The sequence below is a fragment of the Haematobia irritans genome, chromosome 3 (assembly GCF_050003625.1).
Source record: "Haematobia irritans isolate KBUSLIRL chromosome 3, ASM5000362v1, whole genome shotgun sequence".
Classification (NCBI taxonomy): domain Eukaryota; kingdom Metazoa; phylum Arthropoda; class Insecta; order Diptera; family Muscidae; genus Haematobia; species Haematobia irritans.
Genome location: NC_134399.1, coordinates 97,675,012 through 97,701,809, shown reverse-complemented (window position 1 = coordinate 97,701,809; position 26,798 = coordinate 97,675,012). Strand labels below are relative to the sequence as shown.

At 26.0% G+C, this 26,798-nt stretch overlaps 1 protein-coding gene across 1 annotated transcript in view; it reads left to right on the top strand.

Annotated features, from left to right (window-relative positions):
• Positions 1 to 26,798, top strand: part of Ten-a (Teneurin-a transmembrane protein) — a 610,089-nt gene that overhangs the window by 480,374 nt on the left and 102,917 nt on the right. Inside the window, exons 9-10 of the mRNA XM_075299300.1 lie at positions 4,508 to 4,654; positions 20,809 to 21,016. Of these exons, the coding sequence (XP_075155415.1) occupies positions 4,508 to 4,654; positions 20,809 to 21,016 (355 nt within the window). The remainder of the gene's footprint in view (positions 1 to 4,507; positions 4,655 to 20,808; positions 21,017 to 26,798) is intronic.

The window sequence follows — 26,798 nt, the reverse complement described above, 5'->3', positions numbered from 1 at the left end:
TGCAAAAATCTCAATTAAAATTTAACGAATTGTTCTAAACCCTGTAGCCTACATTTAGGCGTTGATTTTCATCGATTATTTTATCGTTCACTAAAGTTTTCCAACATATGTAACTTTTCTTGACTTCCATCAACATTATGCTACTCCAACCAACCTCGTATAGGATGTAAAACATCGTTAACTTTTTTGCAAATTGCCTTCCATTTTGTGACATTAGACTTTCGGTGTTGCAGCCTTTGTATTTTTTTTTTGCGTTTATTGTCTTCTATTTCACAAATAGCGGAAGTTTTATTGGTTTTGCACACGTCAACGATATTGAAAATATTTTGGTTATAAACTTTTATATGAATTCTAGCAAAAAAAAAATGGTACAGACTTTTACATAGATACATATATTAGTCGTTAGAAAACTATTTTATACAAAATATATACATACGAATAAGGACAAAAAAATAAATATTTGCATAGAAATAAGCATGTATCGTTATATGTAAATATATATATACAATAAAAAAACAACAAGTATATACGGCCAAAAGTTCGGTTGTGTCGAATCTTAGATACCATAATCACCCTAAAATGCATACATTATTTTGTTGTTGTTTTTTTTTTTTTTTAAATATCTCCTTGTAATGAATTCTCATATTTTATATAGTGTATATATAGAACATCACGACTTTGGCCAAATATAAAAAATTATGCGAATTTGATAACTATCCGTGCTTTAGTAAATTGTATGTATGTATGAACATTTTGGCTATAATTGTTATGGACATTTTAGGCTATAAATTTAATATTAGAATTACAAGTTAATTTGGTGGAAATTATCTCCCCCTCAAGACAATCGATTCTAATGGCCCTGTCTCCGAAGTTAAGTTTGGGATTTGTAATATCAGATTTTAAATTTGCAGGAAATTTGGTTGTATAATTTGTACAGGAAGCCTTAAGAAAATTCGAATGAAAATATAAAAAAACAAGTACATACGGCCGTAAGTTCGGCCAGGCCGAAGCTTATGTACCCTCCACCATGGATTGCGTAGAAACTTCTTCTAAACACTGTCATCGAATTACTTGAGTTGCGGTAACGCTTGCCGATGATGAACCGATGTGGACCAATTTTTGCATGGTTGTTAGAGACCATACACCAACACCATGTACCAAATTTCATCAAGATCGGATGAAATTTGCTTCTCTTTGAGGTTCCGCAAGCCAAATCTGGGGATCGGTTTATATGGGGGCTATAAATAATTGTGAACCGATGTGGACCAATTTTTGCATGGTTGTTAGAGACCATATAACAACACCATGTACCAAATTTCAGGCGGATCAGATGAAATATGCTTCTGTAAGAGTTTCCGCAAGCCAAATCTGAGGGTCCGTTTATATGGGGGCTCTACGTAAAAGTGGACCGCTATGTCCCATTTGCAATACCATTCGACCTACATCAATAACAACTACTTATGCCAAGTTTCAAGTCGATAGCTTGTTTCGTTCGGAAGTTAGCGTGATTTCAACAGACGGACGGACAGACATGCTCAGATCGACTCAGAATTTCAGCACGACCCAGAATATATATACTTTATGGGGGTCGTAGAGCAATATTTCGATGTGTTACAAACGGAATGACAAAATTATCCTATGGTGGAGGGTATAAAAAAATTAAAAAACTATCACCCTACATATGATTTCAGATACGTCTAGGTTTGACATTTTAAACAAATTAAATAAAAGTTGCGACAGTTTAATATCGGCCTTAAAGGATGTTATATCAAGACATGGACCGGTATATGCCAAATTTAACACAGCTCTTAAATGACTTAAATTACCCGTAGATTTAAAATTCAAAGCAAATCAGATGAAATTTGCAGCTTCTATGCTCTCAAATTCGGTTCAAATCGAAAGATCGGTCTACCTGGGGACTATTCTAAAGCTTAACAACATTTATACCAAGTTTAGCATACGTCATTGCAAACCAAAACTACCACTATATTTTATATTTCAAGTACATCGCATGAAAATTGTGACTTCCATACCAAATCGGGGGATAGGTCCTATAGGGGTTTTATAAAACTATGGGACGATATATACTTTAGATTTCAAGTTTAAAGGAAATCGCATGAAAATTGGGGTTTCTATGCTCTTAAGAATTCAAATCGGGAGATGTCAGTTATGCCTTTAGAAGTACCTTCAAATTTTTTTTGCTGGGTTATTATACCGCCATTCTATGGTAGTGGTTATATAAAAATCCGAAAAGAGACAATTTTTATTAATTTGTGGAAATACAAAAAGGAGTACTTTTCACTCAAAATAAAAACGGAAATATATACAAGGATAAGGGATATTTTAACATTGTCATTCCGTTTGTAACACATCGAAATATTGGTCTCGGACCTCACGCTGTATAAATATTCTGGCTGGTGCTGAAATTCTGAGTCGATCAACGATGTCCGTCCGTCCGCCTTCTGTTGAAATCATGTTAACAACCAGACGAAACAAGCTAAGCACTTGAAACTTGGCACAAGTAGTTGTTATTGATGGAGGCCAGATGGTATTTCAAATGGTCCATTCGGACATCTTTTAGGTATAGCCCCCATATTTTGCTTGAGGATCCCCTTGGAGGAGAATATTTCATCTGATCTAGTTGAAATTTGGTACATTGTGCTTGAATATGCCCTCAAAGAACCATGCAAACATTATTCCATATCGATTCATAATTATATATATAGCCGCCATATAAACCGATCCCTAGATTTGTTGCAAATTTCATCCGGTTAAAATTTGATACGTGATGTCAGCATATGGCCTTGTACCACCATGTAAAAAATGGTCTGTATCAGTCCATACACCCTCAAAAAAAAAAAAATCGCTTCTGTAACATATACCCCAAACACATTTTGCTTCAAGCATATATATTTTCAGGATTGGTCCAAACAAAATATTGTTTGTGTTGTCCAAACATATTATGTTTCACCTTAGGGCATACACTGGTAGTAAAAAATTTTAATGAAATTTTCTTTGTGCGGATATAATTTTAAGGCGACAATTGGTTACTTCCATTATTTTACTTGCAGTATACTCTCTAGGTCTCTCTTTCTAAACATATATATTTTTATAGGGTATATCCAAATTAATGTATGTCTGCATATAAGCATATTACATTTACAAACATATTATGTCCCAAACATAATATGTTCTAACATATTTATATATATATATGTCCCAAACATGTTATGCTAGTTTATGAACATTATATGCTTGCACTTAAAAATATTGTGTTAAAAAATTTGAGTTCCAAACATATAATTTTTCCACCCAAACGTATGAAAAACAGTCTTTTTCGTCCGTGTAATTATATTTTTATAGGGTATATCCAAAAATATATAGCCCCATAAAAACCGCTCCTCAATTTTACTTCTTGAGCTTTCTAGGAAAGCAAGTTTCATCCGATACAATTGAAATTCGATATTTGAATGACAGTATATGCTTTCTACTTTCGACATGCAAAAATTGATTCATAGCCCTCTATAAGCCGACAAGCTCCAACAAAATTGACTTATGTAGCTCATAATTATATATAAACTCCTTCATTATGTATAGACTCCTTATAGACTCCTTTTGTTTTTTCAATTAAGCGCTTATTCGATTTTTTGCTATCTTATATTTTTAAAAGAATTGTTCGAATACTTGATGACGTGGAAATCATGTGTTGTATAGCTTTCTAGTTAAATTTGTATAACTAATGGTTTTTGAAATATATAAGGAATTCGACATATGTTTCGTCTGTATTCACGTGTAGAGTAAATTAGCCAATGTCGAATTGACACTATTGTCACGCAAAAATGAGACCTAGGTAAATTTATGATGCTTATGTTTAATCATTGATGTTATATTTGCTAAAATATTGATATACTCTTTCATATTTATGATCGGATTTGACTATTGAAATGTGATTTTTAATCAAAGCATACAAATTTTAATCTCTGGCAGCTCAGACTGCAATAGCTTTTCATTCAGTTCATGCAAAGAAAAAAAATCTCGGCCAAAAAATATATATATTTTTTTCTATCATTATTTAACTCCACTTTAGGGATCTTCCATTCCGGTCCAATTTGCTGCAGGCATTGAAAAAACAAAAACGAAAATTACAGTGAATAAATAATTTGTTTTTCATTCACTGTTTTCCCATATATTTCCTTTTATTTTAAGATTTTTGTCGTGTTTTTCATTATTTTTTTTTCACTCTACTTTAGTAGTGCTATTGGATTTATATAAAAAAGAATTCGTTCACGTCGTTTATTGAGTTTTAAATCATTGAACCTTGATTTTTCATTAATTATGTACTGGGAGTTATATTCCTATTCCATACATACATATAGACAATATGTGGGTTTACATTTTATAGTGAAGGCATAGCTTTTTCCTATGTTTTTTTTTCTTTTCATATGACTTGTTTTGCTTTTTAACTGAACCCTAACGTTTTTTGTATCTCTTCCTTTTTTTTGTATAGCTGGTTGTGAAAATGGTTGTTCACGTCATGGTCAATGCACTTTGGAAAATGGTGAATATCGCTGTGATTGTATTGAAGGATGGGCAGGATCTGACTGTTCGATTGCTCTGGAAATGAATTGCAAGGATAATATCGATAATGATGGTGGTAAGTAAAAAATAATACACACAAACACATATATGTAATTTGTTATATAAATACAAAAGAAATTAAAAAAAAAACCCTTTTAGTCTCTCGAATCTTTAATGAAAAATGAATAAATAAATTTTAGTTAGTTAACTTTTATACGTCTATAGACTCACTGAAATGGAATTATATTGTATTTTTTTGATACCATAGTCGTTTTATTGAATGTTTTATATTTTGGAAAATATTGTAGAAAGTATATGAGATTTTGTGTAATGCCTGTGAATTGGAATTTTTATCATTATATACTCAAGTTTTCAAAGTATGTTTTTTTCAAAATTTTATTACCATACAAATTGTGATTTTATTTCTATAGAAAATTTTGTCAAAACCTCATTTCTATAAAAAATTTTGTCAAAATATTACTATACAAAATTGTGTCAAGATTTTATTTCTATAGAAAATTTTGTCAAAATTTTATTTCTATAGAAAATTTTGTCAAATTTTATTGCTATAAAAAATTTTGTCAAAATTTTATTTCTATAGAAAATTTTGTCAAAATTTTATTTCTATAAAAAATTTTGTCAAAATTTTATTTCTATAAAAAATTTTGTCAAAATTTTATTACTATACAAAATTTTGTCAAAATTTTATTTCTATAAAAAATTTTGTCAACATTTTATTACTATCCAAATTGTGTCAAGATTTTATTTCTATAGAAAATTTTGTCAAGATTTTATTTCTATAGAAAATTTTGTCAAAACTTTATTTCTATAAAAAGTTTTGTCCAAATATTATTACTGTACAAAATTGTGTCAAGAATTTATTTCTATAGAAAATTCTGTCAAAATTTTATTACTATACAAAATTGTGTCAAGATTTTATTTCTATAGAAAATTTTGTCAAAATTTTATTTCTATAGAAAATTTTGTCAAAATGTTATTTCTATAGAAAATTTTGTCAAAATTTTGTTTCTATAGAAAATTTTGTCAAAATTTTAGTTCTATAAAAAATTTTTCAAAATTTTATTACCATACAAAATTTTGTCAAGTTTTTATTTCTATAGGAAATTTTGTCAAGCTTTTATTTCTACAGAAAATTTTGTCAAAACTTTATTTCTATAAAAAATTTAGTCAAAATATTATTACTATACAAAATTGTGTCAAGATTTTATTTCTATAGAAAATTTTGTCAAAATTTTGTTTCTATATAAAATTTTGTCAAATTTTATTGCTATAAAAAATTTTGTCAAAATTTTATTTCTATAGAAAATTTTGTCAAGATTTTATTTCTATAGAAAATTTTGTCAAATTTTATTGCTATAGAAAATTTTGTCAAAATTGTATTTCTATAGAAAATTTTGTCAAAATTGTATTTCTATAAAAAATTTTTCAAAATATTATTACTATACAAAATTGTGTAAAGATTTTATTTCTATAGATAATTTTGTCAAAATTTTATTCTATAGAAAATTTTGTCAAAACTTTATTTCTATAAAAAATTTTGTCAAAATATTATTACTATACAAAATTGTGTCAAGATATTATTTCTATAGAAAATTTTGTCAAAATTTTATTTCTATAGAAAATTTTGTCAAATTTTATTGCTATAAAAATTTTTGTCAAAATTTTATTTCTATAGAAAATTTTGTCAAAATTTTATTTCTATAAAAAATTTTGTCAAAATTTTATTTCTATAAAAAATTTTGTCAAAATTTTATTACTATACAAAATTTTGTCAAAATTTTATTTCTATAAAAAATTTTGACAACATTTTATTACTATACAAAATTGTGTCAAGATTTTATTTCTATAGAAAATTTTGTCAAGATTTTATTTCTATAGAAAATTTTGTCAAAACTTTATTTCTATAAAAAGTTTTGTCCAAATATTATTACTGTACAAAATTGTGTCAAGAATTTATTTCTATAGAAAATTCTGTCAAAATTTTATTACTATACAAAATTGTGTCAAGATTTTATTTCTATAGAAAATTTTGTCAAAATTTTATTTCTATAGAAAATTTTGTCAAAATGTTATTTCTATAGAAAATTTTGTCAAAATTTTGTTTCTATAGAAAATTTTGTCAAAATTTTAGTTCTATAAAAAATTTTTCAAAATTTTATTACCATACAAAATTTTGTCAAGTTTTTATTTCTATAGGAAATTTTGTCAAGCTTTTATTTCTATAGAAAATTTTGTCAAAACTTTATTTCTATAAAAAATTTAGTCAAAATATTATTACTATACAAAATTGTGTCAAGATTTTATTTCTATAGAAAATTTTGTCAAAATTTTGTTTCTATATAAAATTTTGTCAAATTTTATTGCTATAAAAAATTTTGTCAAAATTTTATTTCTATAGAAAATTTTGTCAAGATTTTATTTCTATAGAAAATTTTGTCAAATTTTATTGCTATAGAAAATTTTGTCAAAATTGTATTTCTATAGAAAATTTTGTCAAAATTGTATTTCTATAAAAAATTTTTCAAAATATTATTACTATACAAAATTGTGTAAAGATTTTATTTCTATAGATAATTTTGTCAAAATTTTATTTCTATAGAAAATTTTGTCAAAACTTTATTTCTATAAAAAATTTTGTCAAAATATTATTACTATACAAAATTGTGTCAAGATATTATTTCTATAGAAAATTTTGTCAAAATTTTATTTCTATAGAAAATTTTGTCAAATTTTATTGCTATAAAAAATTTTGTCAAAATTTTAGTTTTATAGAAAATTTTGTCAAAATTTTATTTCTATAGAAAATTTTGTCAAAATTTTATTTCTATAAAAAATTTTTCAAAATATTATTACTATACAAAATTGTGTAAAGATTTTATTTCTATAGATAATTTTGTCAAAATTTTATTTCTATAGAAAATTTTGTCAAAACTTTATTTCTATAAAAAATTTTGTCAAAATATTATTACTATACAAAATTGTGTCAAGATATTATTTCTATAGAAAATTTTGTCAAAATTTTATTTATATAGAAAATTTTGTCAAATTTTATTGCTATAAAAAATTTTGTCAAAATTTTATTTCTATAGAAAATTTTGTCAAAATTTTATTTCTATAAAAAATTTTGTCAAAATTTTATTTCTATAAAAAATTTTGTCAAAATTTTATTACTATACAAAATTTTGTCAAAATTTTATTTCTATAAAAAATTTTGACAACATTTTATTACTATACAAAATTGTGTCAAGATTTTATTTCTATAGAAAATTTTGTCAAGATTTTATTTCTATAGAAAATTTTGTCAAAACTTTATTTCTATAAAAAGTTTTGTCCAAATATTATTACTGTACAAAATTGTGTCAAGAATTTATTTCTATAGAAAATTCTGTCAAAATTTTATTACTATACAAAATTGTGTCAAGATTTTATTTCTATAGAAAATTTTGTCAAAATTTTATTTCTATAGAAAATTTTGTCAAAATGTTATTTCTATAGAAAATTTTGTCAAAATTTTGTTTCTATAGAAAATTTTGTCAAAATTTTAGTTCTATAAAAAATTTTTCAAAATTTTATTACCATACAAAATTTTGTCAAGTTTTTATTTCTATAGGAAATTTTGTCAAGCTTTTATTTCTACAGAAAATTTTGTCAAAACTTTATTTCTATAAAAAATTTAGTCAAAATATTATTACTATACAAAATTGTGTAAAGATTTTATTTCTATAGAAAATATTGTCAAAATTTTATTTCTATATAAAATTTTGTCAAATTTTATTGCTATAAAAAATTTTGTCAAAATTTTATTTCTATAGAAAATTTTGTCAAGATTTTATTTCTATAGAAAATTTTGTCAAATTTTATTGCTATAGAAAATTTTGTCAAAATTGTATTTCTATAGAAAATTTTGTCAAAATTTTATTTCTATAGAAAATTTTGTCAAAATTGTATTTCTATAAAAATTTTTTTCAAAATATTATTACTATACAAAATTGTGTAAAGATGTTATTTCTATAGATAATTTTGTCAAAATTTTATTTCTATAGAAAATTTTGTCAAAACTTTATTTCTATAAAAATTTTTGTCAAAATATTATTACTATACAAAATTGTGTCAAGATGTTATTTCTATAGAAAATTTTGTCAAAATTTTATTTCTCTAGAAAATTTTGTCAAATTTTATTGCTATAAAAAATTTTGTCAAAATTTTATTTTTATAGAAAATTTTGTCAATATTTTATTTCTATAGAAAATTTTGTCAAAATTTTATTTCTATAAAAAATTTTGTCAAAATTTTATTACTATACAAAATTTTGTCAAGATTTTATTTCTATAGAAAATTATGTCAAGATTTTATTTCTATAGAAAATTTTATTTCTATAAAAAATTTTGTCAACATTTTATTACTATACAAAATTGTGCCAAGATTTTATTTCTATAGAAAATTTTGTCAAAATTTTATATCTATAGAAAATTTTATCAAATTTTATTGCTATAGAAAATTTTGTTAAAATTTTATTTTTGTTAAAATTTTATTTCTGAATTATTTACGTATTTAATTGGCCATTTTTGTTTAATATATACCCCGTATGGACTAACTTACAATTGAGAACACGGTGTTGAGAAGTTTTTTTTTTCAAATAAACTTCCTTGCAGCGAAAAGCGAATGGGAGGAAAGAATTATTTTTTCCGTGTAAGAGATATATCTTGAGGGTCGTAGATATATCTCTTGCCGAATTTCCCACTCCATGAAAAGAGAGTACGAGGTAGTCGTTTGACCCTCGAACTACATCTCAGTGTTAATGTCCTGAAAGAAAATCTCATTAACCTCGATGCGTTGGCGAGTTTTTAAATGTTCTTCAAATATCGTGAGGAATTCCCACCTTCTGTCAAGACTTCAATGCTATTTTATAGTTCAAGTTTATTGTAGCCTTTTTCAGGGTCGTTGATGTATCTCTTGCCGAATTTCCCAATCCATAAAAAGAGCGTACGAGGTAGTCGTTTGACCCTCGATCCACACACATATTAGTGTCCAGAAAGAACATCTCATTAATCTTGATGCTTTGGCGAGTTTTTAAATGTTCTTCCAATTTCGTGAGAAATTCTCACCTTTTGTCAACACTTCAATGATATTTTATTGTCTTATTGTTTTTATTTATTTGCAATGCTAACACATTTGAATTATTTCAGCAACTTTTTGCCAATAATAAAAAGCAAGTGCACTGCAAAAAAAAAATGAATAAGTGTGACCTTATTTGTATGTATACAGAACTTGCAGAACTGAGTAAACGAAGTATCCCGTAAATTTTGTCGCTTATTCTAAATTTCATGATAATTTTGTTTTTACAGAATTTGCATTTTTTTTTCGAATTTCATAACGAGTAAAATGTAAAAAAAAGAAAAATGTATATGGTTGGATGTTTATATGTTTACAGGATACTCTCGCATACTTTAAATATATTTCACTTAAATGTTTCCTTTCACTTCAAGTTAAAGAAATATATACAGTGTGTCTGTTTTTCTTTTTGTTTTTTGTTCTCTCTTCACCTCAGTCACTAACAACATACACACTTAATGTTGACATTTCCTGTAACCTTCTCTGAGTAATTTGGCATCATTTTGTTATTTCCATTTACGCCATTTACATATTGTCAAAATGTATGCATTTGTAAGCTTTTGCATCTAAATGTGTGGGTGTGTGACACATACGTGTGACAGGAAGTGTTTCCTTTATTAGAGAGTTCAACAAACATTGTTAAAATATTTATCAAACATATACGCAAATATGGCACCGAAAGAAATGTATAGGAAGTGTACAATTCAGCTAATGCTGATGTTGTGTATTTTTTTTTTTTTTGCTTATGTGGATGTTGTTTTTCTGCTTCTTCTTATTGTTCTACTTTACCATATCCTTGCATATCCTGTAAAACAGTAGCAAGCAAATTGTTATATAGGTGCTAAAAGCTTTCATTTGTTGTTATACCTCAATGACTATGAGGACATTGAAAATACTCTTAAGGATGACGGGAAATACGAAAAGAAAATAACAAAAACAACACTCAAATCAAATCCATGAGAGAAATAATAATATCATAAGAAGAAGAAGAAGAAAAGAAAAATTTTAAAAGCAAAAAAACAACAGAGGAAATCAACGGAAATTTAAATCAACTTTGAAATAAGCAGATTGTTATTGCTAAACAAAAGCAAAACACCATCACACTTGGCATTAAGGCAAGTAGTAAGAGGAATAACAAAAACGAACCACCTTTCGAAGACCTCAAGTACTTGCCATACAATCGAATCAAATAACAATATCCTTAAATGCTTTTAGGAGCCAGGACATTTCACATTACCCATTTAAATGGATTAAAAGTGAGGGGTTTGAATCGAACGAAGCAACCCTTTCTCTTAAGATTATTGGATGTTTCGAAATGCTGTGAGGTCTATTTGTAATTCCAGTATCCTTCAACCCCTTTAACACACTTTCTTTCACTTAAGATACGTTAGAAATGGCAAAACCTTTTCGTTTTGCTATTATTCCATAGGTATGTTGCTGTTGTTATGGGGACATTTTTTCATTGTTTGTTTGTTTGTTTTGTTTTATGCATGTGAATGAGATGATGAGGACTCTTGTGGAAAAAGAGTTGTTACAATATTGAGGCATTTCAATTTCATGGACAATCCATCAGTGTATTTTTTCATGCGAGTGTCAGTTGATAAATACCATGCATTTCTAAACCGTAGGGTCTAGAAAAAATGTAACCAATGGCAAACTAGAGCAAATTTTGTTTTGTAAGAATTAGTGAGATTGAAACCCTATTAGAACCTAACAATATTTTTGATAACCTCTTTTCATTTAGGAATCTTATGACTTATTCAGGGATTCCATCCAATGAAGTTTTATTGCTGTTCTGGTAACCATCTCGGATCTTATCGATGTCTACATTAAAAAGTGCGCTAAGTCTAAAAAGTGAATTTTACAGGTTCAAAGTTTTGATTTTTGAAATTTGTCAAACCCCGTATAAGATATAAATTCCCTTTTTTCGGTCTTAAGATCATATTTTTTATAATTTTTTTTTAGCATGTATGAACTTAAAATAGTTGTAATAGAACATGGCTAAAAATGACTTAGACCACTTTAGATCGAACAAAGCTTATAGCTCTTTTTGGATTGGACATTTTTTAAAACTTTAATCACAGGCTAAGTACAATATTAGCCATAACTTTTGATAGAAGGGTCCAATAAATTCCAAATTTTGACAGGATGCAATTCACACCAATTCGAATAAAAAACAGCGAACTCCATTAAAACATGCTAAATCGACTTAGCGTACTCTGGAATGAGGCCATCGATATGTTCCACCTCCACTTAAAATATGTCTTTGGAAAACTTCTTTGTGCTCGCCATTTCTTTTTTACCATAGCAAAGGGAGCCACCGTGGTGCAATGGTTAGTATGCCTGCCTTGCATACACAAGGTCGTGGGTTTGATTCGTACTTCGACCGAACACCAAAAAGTTTTTCAGCGGTGGATTATCGCACCTAATGCTGGTGGTAATGCTGGTGACATTTCTGAGTGTTTCAAAGCTTTTCTAAGCGGTTTCACTGCAATGTGGAACGCCGTTCGGACTCGGCTATAAAAATGAGGTCCCTTGTCATTGAGCTTAACATGGAATCGGGCAGCATACAGTAATAAAAGAGAAGTTCACCACTGTGGTATCACAATGGACTGAATAGTCTAAGTGAGCCTGATACATCGCGCTGCCACTTAACCTAACCTAACGTACCGTAGCAAAATATCATGTTGCCAGTGTTTGCTTCTCCATTTATTGCATTGTGATCTGGAACAATAATTATCGTTAGTCATGACACTTTATAGAAAAAAATTCAGAACCTCTAGCTTTCCGGGTAACTTGATTTTATTAACAGTTTTCCATTGTCTAATGTCATAAAATTTAAATTAAATGCAGCGCCTTAAAGTATGCAAACATTTCATTGGCAATTTTTAATGGATGACCTAGAACGAATTTTAGAAACAAAAATTGTGATGAAAACGCTTTTAAGTATCAGATGTAAATGAGATCTCCAAGATGGTCAAAATACCAATTGGAACATCCAATTGGAAGATGTCGATGGACCAGTAGGTTTAGGTTAGGTATAGTGGCAGCCCGATATTTTAGGTTCAACTTAGACAGCCCATTGTGATATCACATATTGGGGAACTTCTCTCTTATCAATGAGTGCTGCCGATTAAGCTCATTGACAAAGGACTTCCTTTTTATAGTCGATTGCGAACGGCGCTTCCACTTCTGATACACTCAGAAATGCACCCACAAAAAAAAATCGCTTCTGTAACATATACCCCAAACACATTTTGTTTTAAGCATATATTTTTTTCAGGATTGGTGCAAACAAAATATTGTTCAAACATATTATGTTATGTTTCACCTTAGGGCATACACTTGTAGTAAAAACTTTTAATGACATATTCTTTGTGTGGATATATTTTTAAGGCGCCAATTGGTTACTTCCATTATTTTACTTGCAGCATACTCCCTATGTCTCTCTTTCTAAATACATATATGTTTGTAGGCTATTTCCAAATTAATATATGTTTGCATCTAAGCATATTATATTTACAAATATTTTATGTCCCAAACATAATATGTTCTAACATATTAACATATATGTCCCAAACATTTTATGCTAGTTAATGAACATTATATGCTTGCACTTAAAAATGTTGTGTTAAAAAATTTCAGTTCCAAACATATAATTTTTATACCCAAACATATGAAAAACAGTCTTTTTCGTCCGTCTGTCACCAGTATTACAGAGAAGGCTTTAAGGAAAAGGGACTTTCTTATAGCTGATTCCGCACGACGCTTCTACTTAGAGAAACTTTGATAAACTCAGAAATGTCACCACACAGAAGAAAATATTCTATGCAAGGTGGGCATGTTAACCATTGCATCACAATGGCTCCCAAGCTATAGAAAAATAGGGTCCATTTCGGTTGAGGTATTACATGTTTGAATATATGAAATTTTCACCCAATTTAAAAAAAATATATCATGACCATATAAACCGTGGAGTAGGTTATTTTGGAAATAGTGCAAAAGTTTTCTCCTACTTTAGATTATATTGCAGTCGGTTTTTGCGATAATAGAATTTTATATCGACATTTAGTCATTATAGTTTTGAGACATACGGGATATAGATATATTCAGCAAATTCCGCAAGGAACATTGGCTGTGTTCATAGAATCTCCATCGGTATCTGTCTGCTGCGATCAGGGTTTCCATTTTGGTCCGATCGGACCAAAATTGATCCAAAAAATTATTAAATTTTAAATTTGGTCCGATGGTCGGACCAAATGGAATTTGGTTGATTTTGGTCCATTTTCGTCAAATCGTTAATTTGTCCAAATTTTTTAAATTTTGACAAAATTTTCTTTAGAAATAAAATGTTGACAAAAATTTCTACAGAAATAAAATTGTAACAAAATTTTCTATAGAAACAAAAAAAAAAAAAAATATAGATACAGAATTATGCAAAAATTTTGTATAGGAAGAAAATTTTTTAAAAAAATTATATAGAAATACAATTTTGCGATAACTTTCTATAGAAATAAAAGTCTGACAATATATTTTGACAAAATTTTCTTTAGAAATAAAATTTGGCAACATTTTCAATAGAAATAAAATGTTGACAAAATTTTCCATAAAAAATAAAATTTTGACAAAATTTCCTTAAGAAATTAAATTTTGACAAAGTTTCCTTAAGAAATTAAATTTTGACAAAATTTAAATTAAATTTTGGCTAACTTTTCTGTAGAATTAAAATTTGGACAAAATTTTCTATAGAAATAAAATTTTGACAAAATTTTCTATAGAAATACAATTTTTCCAAAATTTTCGATAGAAATAAAATTTTGAGAAAATTTTTTATAGAAATAAAATTTTAATAAAATTTTTTGTAGAAATAAAATTTTGACCAAATTTTCGATAGAAATAAAATTTTAACAAAATTTTTCTATAGAAATAAAATTTTGCCAAAATTGTCTATAGAAATAAAATTTTGAAAAAATTTTCTATAGAAATAAAATTTTGACAAAATTTTCTGTTGAAATAAAATTTTGACAAAATTTTCTATAGATATAAAATTTTGAAAAAATTTTCTACAGAAATAAAATTTATACACAGTTTTCTATAGAGATGAAAATTTTCTATAGAAAAATATTGTATCGAAGTAAAATTTTGTAAAAATTTTAAATTTTAATTTAATTTGGAAAAATGGTCCGTTAGTACGAATTTTGGAAAAATATTGGTCCAAAATAAAAATTCATTGTGACAACGCTGGCTGCGATGTAGCGTATTTGGACAAAAGATTTGCCAATCTCGCTCAAAATTGTTCGCCTCAAGGTTGTCTTGAGGATTCCACTCGCCTCCTTGATCCTTGAGGATTCCAGTCGAAGGTCTCGTGACATATTTCATCATATGCCTTTCGAAGGGTGTGCTCCAACCAATTGTACTTTCTCTTTTTAATTTGTATGTTTACGGGGGATAAAGAAAATTGCCTTGGACTCTGGAAAATTTCGAACAACATAATACATTTTAACTAAAACCATTTACCTTTTTTGCAATAAAGATAAGTAACATTTTGTATTAGTCTTTTGATTGACTTTTTTTTTGCTGTGTATCAATGTCGATTGTATTGCCTGGTTTATTGAATAAATACATGAAGGGTTAATATTTAAAACATGTCTTACCATAATACGTGCTCTTGCATATTGAAAACTTCTACTCACAACTACACTCACATTTCCTTGTAGACATCAGTAGAGCAGCCCACAAATTCTTACAGCCTTGGTGATATGTACTTCATTTCATGTCAAACCGAGGAGGCACATGTTTGTATACATGTACTTGTTTTGGAAAGCATTCCTATTTTATTTTTTTTTTCGTGTTGTTGTTTTGTTTTTATTATTCTTTGTAAAGGTATGCCACAACACCTGACAAAAACAAAAAGAGAAATATACCAGAGAGGGAATGAACATAACCTCAGCATCAGAATTTACTTCAACTTTAGCATCAATTGAAAATACCCATATTGTTGCTGTTCTTGGTTTAATCCAACCGAGAGAACCTTCATATGTTGTTTTCAAGAGTTGCTTCTCCGTTGCTTCGAAAAACTGGCAAAAAAAACAACAAAGATTTGCTATGATGGCAGGGTTACTTGCTTGAAAGTGCCATCGTTCCTCATGTAGATTTATCCTTGTGAGTACTCGTCATACGTGTACCCCTTATCTACGGATGCAAGGGACATTGAGTATGAGTTACTGTAAGTGTTTGGGGATTTAAATTGACATGTGAGTAGCAAAAGGTTACGTGATTGTATATTCCCCGAAAATATAGCAACAGTAACACCACAAGGAATTAAAACAGCAATTACTCAATAGAGCACAAAACAGAGGCAAACAAAAATATACGGACACATTTGACATCACTGTTGGCGTATTTTTGTGTTTTGTCATAGCGGAAAAAAAGTTGTAGCGTTACCTATGAGTGTTAACCAAGATATCATGTATATATTTACTTGAAATAAAGCCTGGGGGTTTTTTTGTAGTCAACCCAAATTGCTTGTGTTTTCATATTCACAGACTTTTTAAGTTGTTTAATTGAAAGATTTAATAGTGATGTGGATATATAGTAAAGATAAAGTCCTGGCGATCCCAATTATAAAGAAATTAAGAAATGAATATTTATAATTAAAAGCAATTACTTAGATACATCGATTATACTACTGAAGCACACATTTAGTCACTTGGCTCAAAGTTTTAAAAATTATTTATTTGTTTTGGCAAATCTGTTTTGACAAAATTTTCTATGGAAATAAAATTTTAATCAAGTTTTCGATAAAAATAAAATTTTGAAAAAATTTTCTACAGAAATAAAATCTTGACAACATTTTTTATAGAAATAAAATTTTGACAAAATTTTTTACAGAAATAAAATTTTAACAAAATTTTCTATAGAAATTAAATTGTGACAAAATTTTCTATGCCAATACAATTTTGACAAAATTTTCTATAGAACCAAATATTGACAAATTTTTTTATAGAAATCAAATTTGGACAAAATTTTCTATAGAAATAAAATTTTCACAAAATATTTTCTATGGAAATAAAATTTTGATAAAATTTTCAGTAGAAATAAAATTTTGATAAAATTTTCTATAAAAATAAAATTTTGCTAATATTTTCTGTAGAAATAAAATTTTGATAAAATTTTCTATAGAAATAAAATTTTGATAAAATTTTCTATAGAAATAAAATTTTGATAAAATTTTCTATAGAAATAAAATTTTGACAAAATTTTCTATACAAATAAAATTTTGACAAAGTTTTTTATAGAAATAAAATTGTTACAAAATTTTCTATAGAAATAACATTTTGACAAAATTTTCTATAGAAATAAAATTTTGACAAAATTTTCTATAGAAATAAAATTTTGACAAAATTTTCTATAGAAATAAAATTTTGACAAAAATTTCTATAGAATTTTCTATAGAAATAAAGTTTTGACAAAATTTTTAATAGAAATAAATTTTTGACAAAAGTTTCTATAGAAATAAAATTTTGACAAAATTTTCGATAGAAATAAAATTTTGGGAAAATTTTCGATAGAAATAAAATTTTGGCATTATTTTCTATGGAAATCAAATTTTTGATAAAAATTTCTGTACAAATAAAATTTTTATAAAATTTTCTATAGAAATAAAATTTTGACAAATTTTTTTATAGAAATACAATTTTGACAAAGTTTTTTATAGAAATAAAATTTTTACAAAATTTTCTATAGAAATAACATTTTGATAAAATTTTCTATAGAAATAAAATTTTTACAAAATTTTCTATAGAAATACAATTGTGAGAAAAATTTCTATAGAAATAAAATTTTGACAAAATTTGATATAGAAATAAAATTTTGATAAAATTTTCTTACGAAATAAAATTTTGATAAAATTTTCTTACGAAATAAAATTTTGATAAAATTTTCTATAGAAATAAAATTTTGACAAAATTTTTAATAGAAATAAATTTTTGACAAAAGTTTCTATAGAAATAAAATTTTGACAAAATTTTCTATAGAAATAAAATTTTGGCAAAATTTTCGATAGAAATAAAATTTTGGCATTATTTTCTATGGAAATCAAATTTTTGATAAAATTTTCTGTACAAATAAAATTTTTATAAAATTTTCTATAGAAATACAATTTTGACAAAATTTGATATAGAAATAAAATTTTGACAAAATTTTTGATAGAAATAAAATTTTGGCAAAATTTTCTATAAAAATAAAATTTTGAAAAAATTTTCTACAGAAATAAAATCTTGACAAAAATTTTTATAGAAATAAAATTTTAACAAAATTTTTTACAGAAATAAAATTTTAACAAAATTTTCTATAGAAATTAAATTTTGACAAAATATTTTCTATGGAAATAGAATTTTGATAAAATTTTTTATAGAAATCAAATTTGGACAAAATTTTTTATAGAAATCAAATTTGGACAAAATTTTCTATAGAAATAAAACTTTGACAAAATATTTTCTATGGAAATAAAATGTTGATAAAATTTTGTGTAGAAATAAAATTTTGATAAAATTTTCTATAGAAATACAATTTTGATAAAATTTTCTTTAGAAATAAAATTTTGACAAAATTTTCTATACAAATAAAATTTTGACAAAGTTTTTTTTATAGAAATAAAATTTTTACAAAATTTTCTATAGAAATAACATTTTGACAAAATTTTCTATAGAAATACAATTTTGACAAAATTTTCTATAGAAATACAATTTTGACAAAATTTGATATAGAAATAAAATTTTGATAAAATTTTCTTTAGAAATAAAATTTTGATAAAATTTTCTATAGAAATAAAATTTTGATAAAATTTTCTTTAGAAATAAAATTTTGATAAAATTTCCTATAGAAATAAAATTTTGACAAACGTTTCTATAGAAATAAAATTTTGACAAAATTTTCGATAGAAATAAAATTTTGGTAAAATTTTCGATAGAAATAAAATTTTGGCATTATTTTCTATGGAAATCAAATTGTTGATAAAATTTTCTGTACAAATAAAATTTTTATAAAATTTTCTATAGAAATAAAAACTTGACAAAGTTTTTAATAGAAATAATATTTTCATAAAGTTTTCTAAAGATATAAAATTTTGACAAAATTTTCTATAGAAATAAAAACTTGACAAAGTTTTTTATAGAAATAAAATTTTCACAAAATTTTCTATAGAAACAAAAATTTGACAAAATTTTCTATAGAAATGAAATTTTGACAAAAATTTCTATAGAATTTTCTATAGAAATAAAGTTTTGACAAAATTTTTAATAGAAATAAATTTTTGACAAAAGTTTCTATAGAAATAAAATTTTGACAAAATTTTCGATAGAAATAAAATTTTGGTAAAATTTTCGATAGAAATAAAATTTTGGCATTATTTTCTATGGAAATCAAATTGTTGATAAAATTTTCTGTACAAATAAAATTTTTATAAAATTTTCTATAGAAATAAAAACTTGACAAAGTTTTTAATAGAAATAATATTTTCATAAAGTTTTCTAAAGATATAAAATTTTGACAAAATTTTCTATAGAAATAAAAACTTGACAAAGTTTTTTATAGAAATAAAATTTTCACAAAATTTTCTATAGAAACAAAAATTTGACAAAATTTTCTATAGAAATGAAATTTTCACAGAATTTTCTATAGAAATGAAATTTTGAACAAATTTTCTGTAGGTATAAAATGTTGACAAAATTTTCTATAGGCATAAAATGTTGACAAATTTTTCTATAGAAACAAAATTTTGACAAAATTGTCTAAAGAAATAAAATTTTGACAAAATTTTCTATAGAAATAAAATTTTGACGATATTTTCTATAGAAATACAATTTTGACAAAAATTTCTATAGAAATAAAATTTTGACAAAATTTGATATAGAAATAAAATTTTGATAAAATTTTCTTTAGAAATAAAATTTTGATAACATTTTCAATAGAAATACAATTTTGACAAAATTTTCCATAGAACTAAAATTTTGACAAAATTTTCTACATAAATAACATTTTGGCAAAATTTTCTATAGAAATAAAATTTTGTTAAGGTTTTCTATAGAAATAAAATATTTTCTATGGAATATTGATAAAATTTTCTGTACAAATAAAATTTTGATAACATTTTTTATAGAAATAAAATGTTGACAAAATTTTCTATAGGAATAAGATTTGCACAAATTTTTCTATAGAAATAAAATTTTGACAAAATTATCTATAGAAATAAAATTTTGACAAATTTTCCTATAGAAATAAATTTTTGACAAAATTTTCTAAGAAATAAAATATTGACAAAATTTTTAATAGAAATAAAATGTTGACAAAATTTTTTAGTGAAATTAAATTTTGATAAAAACTTCTATAGAAATAAAATGTTGACAAAATTTGATATAGAAAAAAATTTTGACAAAATTTTCTATACAAATAAAATTTTTAAAAATAAATTTTAGACAAATAAAATTGTCACAGGATTTTCTATAGAAATAACATTTTTACAGAATTTTGTATAGAAATAAAATTTTGACAGAATTTTGTATAGAAATAAAATTTTGACAAAATTTTCTGTAGAAATAATATGTTGACAAAATTTTCTATAGAAATACAATTTTTATAAAATTTTCTATAGAAATAAAATTTTCAAAGAATTGTCTATAGAAATAAAAGTTTCACAGAATTTTCAATAGAAATAAAATTTTCACAAAATTGTCTTTAGAAATAAAATTTTGAAAAAATTTGCTATAGAAATAACATTTTGTCAACATTTTCTATAGAAATAAAATTTTGACAAAATTTTTATAGAAATATATTGACAAAAATTTTTATAGAAATAAAATTTTGACAAAATGTTCTATAGAAATAAAATGTAGTCTAGACACTTACAATGTAGTCTAAATTGTTTTGATTTATTGTAATTTATTTTAAATTAATTTAATAAATATTTGATGGAATTTATTTTTTTTTTAATTGTATGAAAGTAATTCAATTTATATTAATTTTTAGTTTTATACTTCAAAACTTAGCTGTCGTTGTTGGTATTTTAATGTGTATATATATATTTGTAAATTGTTTCAGATGGTATGACGGATTGTTCAGACAGTGAATGCTGTTCACATCCCGCCTGTTCCGAGCACATAATGTGCTTATCCTCCAATGATCCTGTAGAGGTATTGTTACGCAAACAACCGCCTTCGGTGACGGCATCATTCTATCAACGTGTCAAATTTTTGATTGAAGAGAATTCGGTCCAATCATATGCCCATATGGATGAATACAGTGAAAAGTGAGTACAAAAAGTTTTCCATATTCCATAAAAAAAGAATGCCAAAGGCATTTATATGATGAATGAATTTAGTAATAGAAAGAAGCAAATAATGATTATATATTTGAAAGGAATTTTGAAAAGATAAACTCAAGACAAAATTCCACAATAGAAAGCTTTAGTTTTTCTCTTTACAATATAAATATAAAAAATTTTATGATTTTCTTATTTTGTTTAAGATTTTAATGAATGCACCAAGGTTTTTTTTTTGTTTTGAACGAAGCTTTATTTTTAGACAGGGAAAAATAAAAACATTAAATTAAAGTAAAACGAAATTGTTTATCATTTTGGATTTATGAAATATATTTTTTTAGAAGGATTATTAAAAGAGAAAACACTGGTGCAATGAAGAGAAAAAGCTCAAATATTTAATTTGTATTTTATTCCATTGAAATCTGTTACTTAATTTAAATGTAATGTAAAATAATTTTATATTACTTTGCCTTTATTTCATTGATTTCCTTTATCTTTTACATGTATATGAAAAGAACACAAATCTTTTTGTTTCCTTGAAAAAATACTAAAGTCAAGAGCAAAAAAAAAATAACATATACCCCTTAAAACAAATCCCTTTGTATCCTCACCAAGTCCCCTCAATGAGTCTATCATTTATGCGTTGGAATATATGTTAATTTTTTATTAGTTAAAAAAAATGTTAAGTTTAAGCTTTTTAGTTTTAACAAAAACTGACTGTCCTCATATTAAAAATTTTACATACTGTGTTTTTTTTTAATTTTCCCTAAAAATTTACCAAAAGAATTCTTTAAATGAATACCAGACTTGAATATCTTTTTGGTTTGAGCTTTTTCTTTTCTTGCCTAACTTTTTAGGGTTTGTTTTATAATACAAAAAGTGAAAAACAAAAATTCTTCTTACAATTTGTGTTTTTATTTTTATAATTTTTCTCAAACTATGTTTATACCTTACTTTTTATTTTATTTTTGGGTTTCTTTCTTATTTGAAATTTCATTACAAAAAAAAAAAGTCCAAAGCGAAAATAATGATAGCACCTCATTGAGATTGTGTGTTGTCTAGTGTTTTACCTCCTTGTGTTCGTCTTACCCTCTAAAACAATACAAAAATACAGCAAATAAAATAAGAAAATATGGTTTGGTTAATATCGAATATATATAGGACTATGTTTTCTACGAAAAACAAAGTTAACAAATAAGAAAACGAATAATAATAATATAAAATTAAGGTTTTCAACACTTCCGTCTTTAAAAAAAGAAACTACATATAATTTTAGGATTCTGTTAAACAAAATTTGATTTATTTTTATTTGCTTTTCTAAGTTCATTTGATTTTAATATTAGATTAAAATTTATGTTTTTTATTTACTATATATACGTATACAAAAAAAAAAGCTAGAAAATCTTTTGTTTTATGTAAACTTTTTTGTTGTTGTTTTAAGTTATTTAAAATAAATAAAAAAATTATAACAAACTAAAGAAAACCAAGTTTGGAACCTATAGAAAAAAATATTTTATAGCCCAAAAAAAAAAAACAACAAGGACCTAAAACATTCTTTTCGTCAAATATAATAAGAAAACATTATTTCTTTATTTATTTTTTTTTTAATCTTTTGGTTTTTATATTGTGCGTGTCTCTATTATTTGTTTTTGATTTTCTTAGTTTTTTTTTTTTTTTATTTTAATTCTATAGAAACTTATATCGTAATAGTTGAGAAGGAAAAAATAACCATTACTAACACCGAATAATACAACTAGGCTTGAAGTTTCAAATTAAACAAGGACCTCTACAAAAATTATGGGAGTGTATACATTGTCTATGTCTTAGTATAATCTACATGAAGTGTGTCAAATGTCTTTTTAATTTACTTTGTTTAAATTTTTGTTTTGTTGTTTTGTTATATCATAAAATTTGCAAAAGTTAGAAGAATAATTTTTGCAAAATTTTCATTTTGGTTTTATCTAACCATTAACCATTTCTTAGCTATATTTATATATTTTTATATAAATATTTGTCTTGTCTTTTTACTTTCATTAATTAAAATACAAAAAATATATATTTTATTTGTATTAACTGTATGTAATTGTTTTGTGCTAACGAAAATATTGTATTTGTTTCTGTCTTCTTTTCTTCAAACCAAAAAAAAAAAACATCAACCAAAACAATATTTAATTTCAATTAATTTTAAATTGTTAATGTCCTGTCTAAACAAAAATGTGTTTGTCCTCATGTCTACTGCTGTTGACTCCATAACAAAATATCGTAAAAATTAAAAAAAAAAAAAACAACCATCTAAATCAAAACTTAATCCTTCAAAAAATCTATAAATATAACCTATCGTACAAATCTACGTATTACGTACCGCATCGAAATCAAAAACAACTGTTTATTTGCATTTTTTTGAATGCCCTACATTATACACCAAAAATCGTAATTAAATCAAAAAATCTAGTATCTTCTGGAACTCATTTACACCTTGGTAAGTTTCAAAGGATAACAGAGAAGAAATTTCGTAAAGACTAAAAAAAAAAAAACTACAAAAAAACAGTAACAGACAATCTCAGTCATAAACATGCAACAGTCATATAATTTCTTTTTGTTATAAAACAATCCATTGAAAAAAACATAGAATAATATTTTTTGATAATATGGAATTTTCTCAAAGAAAAACTATGTTGATGGGAGGAGATGACTATTATTTAAAAAAAATAGATAAATATTTGACACAGATTTAAATATTTTGATAACTACAAGGCATAGTTACAAAATATTGAATTTATACTGCATTTGTCTAAACACAATAAAATTTTATTTTTTATATTGAACGGTAAAATATTATTGGTGATCAAGAAGATTCATTTAAAAAGTAAAGCATACGTTTAGGAAAACATATGATAGGAGTTAAAAAATTTTTAAGTTCTTAGTATGGTAAATTTCTAATTGAACTTTAAAAAATCGATGCTAAAATTATTTTAATATAATTTGTTTTCAAATATTTTACCACATCTGTCATGATTCAAGGTCTCAATTGATCAAATTCCTTTATTTTCTTTATTCCACAAAATCTCGAATCTAAAACAACCATATGTAGAATTTATAATTTGAGCGTAAAGACGAAGCAAATATAAAAACAAGTATATATGGCCGTAAATTCGGCCAGGCCGAATCTTATGTACCCCCCACCATGGATTGCATAGAAACTTGTACTAACGACTGTCATCCACAATCGAATTACTTGGGTTGCGATAACACTTGCCAACCGTGGTGCAATGGTTAGCATGCCCGCCTTGCATGCACAAGGTCGTGGGTTCGATTCCTGCTTCGACCGAACACCAAAAAGTTTTTCAGCGGTGGATTATCCCACCTCAGTAATGCTGGTGACATTTCTGAGGGTTTCAAGGCTTCTCTAAGTGGTTTCACTGTAATGTGAAACGCCGTTCGGACTCGGCTATAAAAAGGAGGTCCCTTGTCATTGAGCTTAACATGGAATCGGGCAGCACTCAGTGATAAGAGAGAAGTTCACCAATGTGGTATCACAATGGACTGAATAGTCTAAGTGAGCCTGATACATCGGGCTGCCACCTAACCTAACCTAACCTAACACTTGCCAATGGCAAGGTATCTTAAAACTTCCTAACACCGCGTTCTCAATTGTAAGTTAGTCCATACGAGGTATATATTAAACAAAAAATGCCCATTAAATACGTAAATAATTCAGTTTGACAAAATTTTCTATAAAAATAAAATTTTGACAAAATTTTCTATAGAAATAAAACTTTGACAAAATTTTTTATAGAAATAAAATTTTGACAAAATTGTCTATAGCAATAGAATTTAACAAAATTTTCTATAGAAATAAAACTTTGACAAAATTTTCTATAGAAATAAAATCTTGACACAATTTTGTATAGTAATAAAATTTTGACAAAATTTTCTATAAAATTTTGAAAAAATTTTGTATAGAAATAAAATTTGACAAAATTTTCTATAGAAATAAAATTTTTACAAAATTTTCTATAGCAATAGAATTTAACAAAATTTTCTATAGAAATAAAACTTTGACAAAATTTTCTATAGAAATAAAATCTTGACACAATTTTGTATAGTAATAAAATTTTGACAAAATTTTCTATAGAAATAAAACTTTGACAAAATTTTCTATAGAAATAAAATCTTGACACAATTTTGTATAGTAATAAAATATTGACAAATTTTTTGCATAGAAATAAAATTTTGGTAGATTATTTTTGGGGATCGGCTATATATAAGTATAGACTGATATGGACCAATTTTGGCATGGTTTTTAGCGGTCATATACTAGCACAATGTACCGAATTTCACCACGTACTAAATTTCAACAGGGTCGGCTGCATTTTGCTCCCCCATTAGCTCCGGAGGTCAAATCTGGGGATCGGTTTAAATGGGGGTTATATATAATTATGGACCGGTATGGACCAATTTTTTGCATGGTCATTAGAGACCATATACTAACACCACGTACCAAATTTCAACCGCATCGGATGAATTTTGTTCATCCATGAGGCTCCGGAGGTCAAATCTGGGGATCGGTTTATATGATTTCAGCCGGATCGGATGAGATTTGCTTCTCTTAGAGGCTCCGCAAGCCAAATCTAGGGATGGGTTTATATGGGGGCTATATATGATTATGGACCGATATGAACCAATTGTTGCATGTTTGTTAAAGACCATATACTAACACCATGTATCAAATTTCAACCGGATCGGATGAAATTTGCTTCTCTTAGAGGTTCCGCAAGCCAAATCTGGGGATCGGCTTATATGGGGGCTATATATAATAATGAACCGATGTGGACTAATTTTTGCACGGTTGTTAGAGACCATATACTAACACCATGTACCAAAATTTCAACAGGATCGAATGAAATTTGCTTCTCTTAGAGGTTCCGCAAGCCAAATCTGGGGATCGGCTTATATGGGGGCTATATATAATTATGAACCGATGTGGACTAATTCTTGCACGGTTGTTAGAGACCATATACTAACACCATGTACCAAAATTTCAACAGGATCGAATGAAATTTGCTTCTCTTAGAGGCTCCGGAGGTCAAATCTGGGGATCGGTTTATACGGGGGCTATAAGTAAAAGTGGTGCGATATGACCCATTTGCAATACCGTCCGACCTACTTCAATAACAATTACTTGTGCCAAGTTTCAAGTCGATAGCTTGTTTCGTTCGGAAGTTAGCGTTATTTCAACAGACGGACGGACGGACGGGCATGCTTAGATCGACTCAGAATTTCACCACGACCCAGAATATATATAATTTATGGGGCCTTAGAGCAATATTTCGATGTGTTACAAACGGAATGACAAAGTTAATATACCCCCCGTCCTATGGTGGAGGGTATGACAAATGGAAGAACATCTGCCATGATTCAATGTCTCAATTGATCAAATTCCTTTATTTTCTTTATTCCAAAAAATCTCGAATCTAAAACAACCATATGTAGAATCTATAATTTGAGCTTAAAGACGAAGCAACTACAAAAATAAATAAAAGTAATTTTATATTTGTGTAAACATAAACAATCTCGTCTACATAAGTCCAATGGAAACTAGAGTCATAATTTAGCTATATAGAAAATATATTTGCTAAGGAAACTTTTGACAATACTTCTCCAATCCCATCAACTAAAATCTTTGGAAATAAAAAAAAATAAACCAACGTTTATGGATTTTCTATGTTTTTTTTTTCAACACTATATAATTTTTTAGCTGCATCTCATT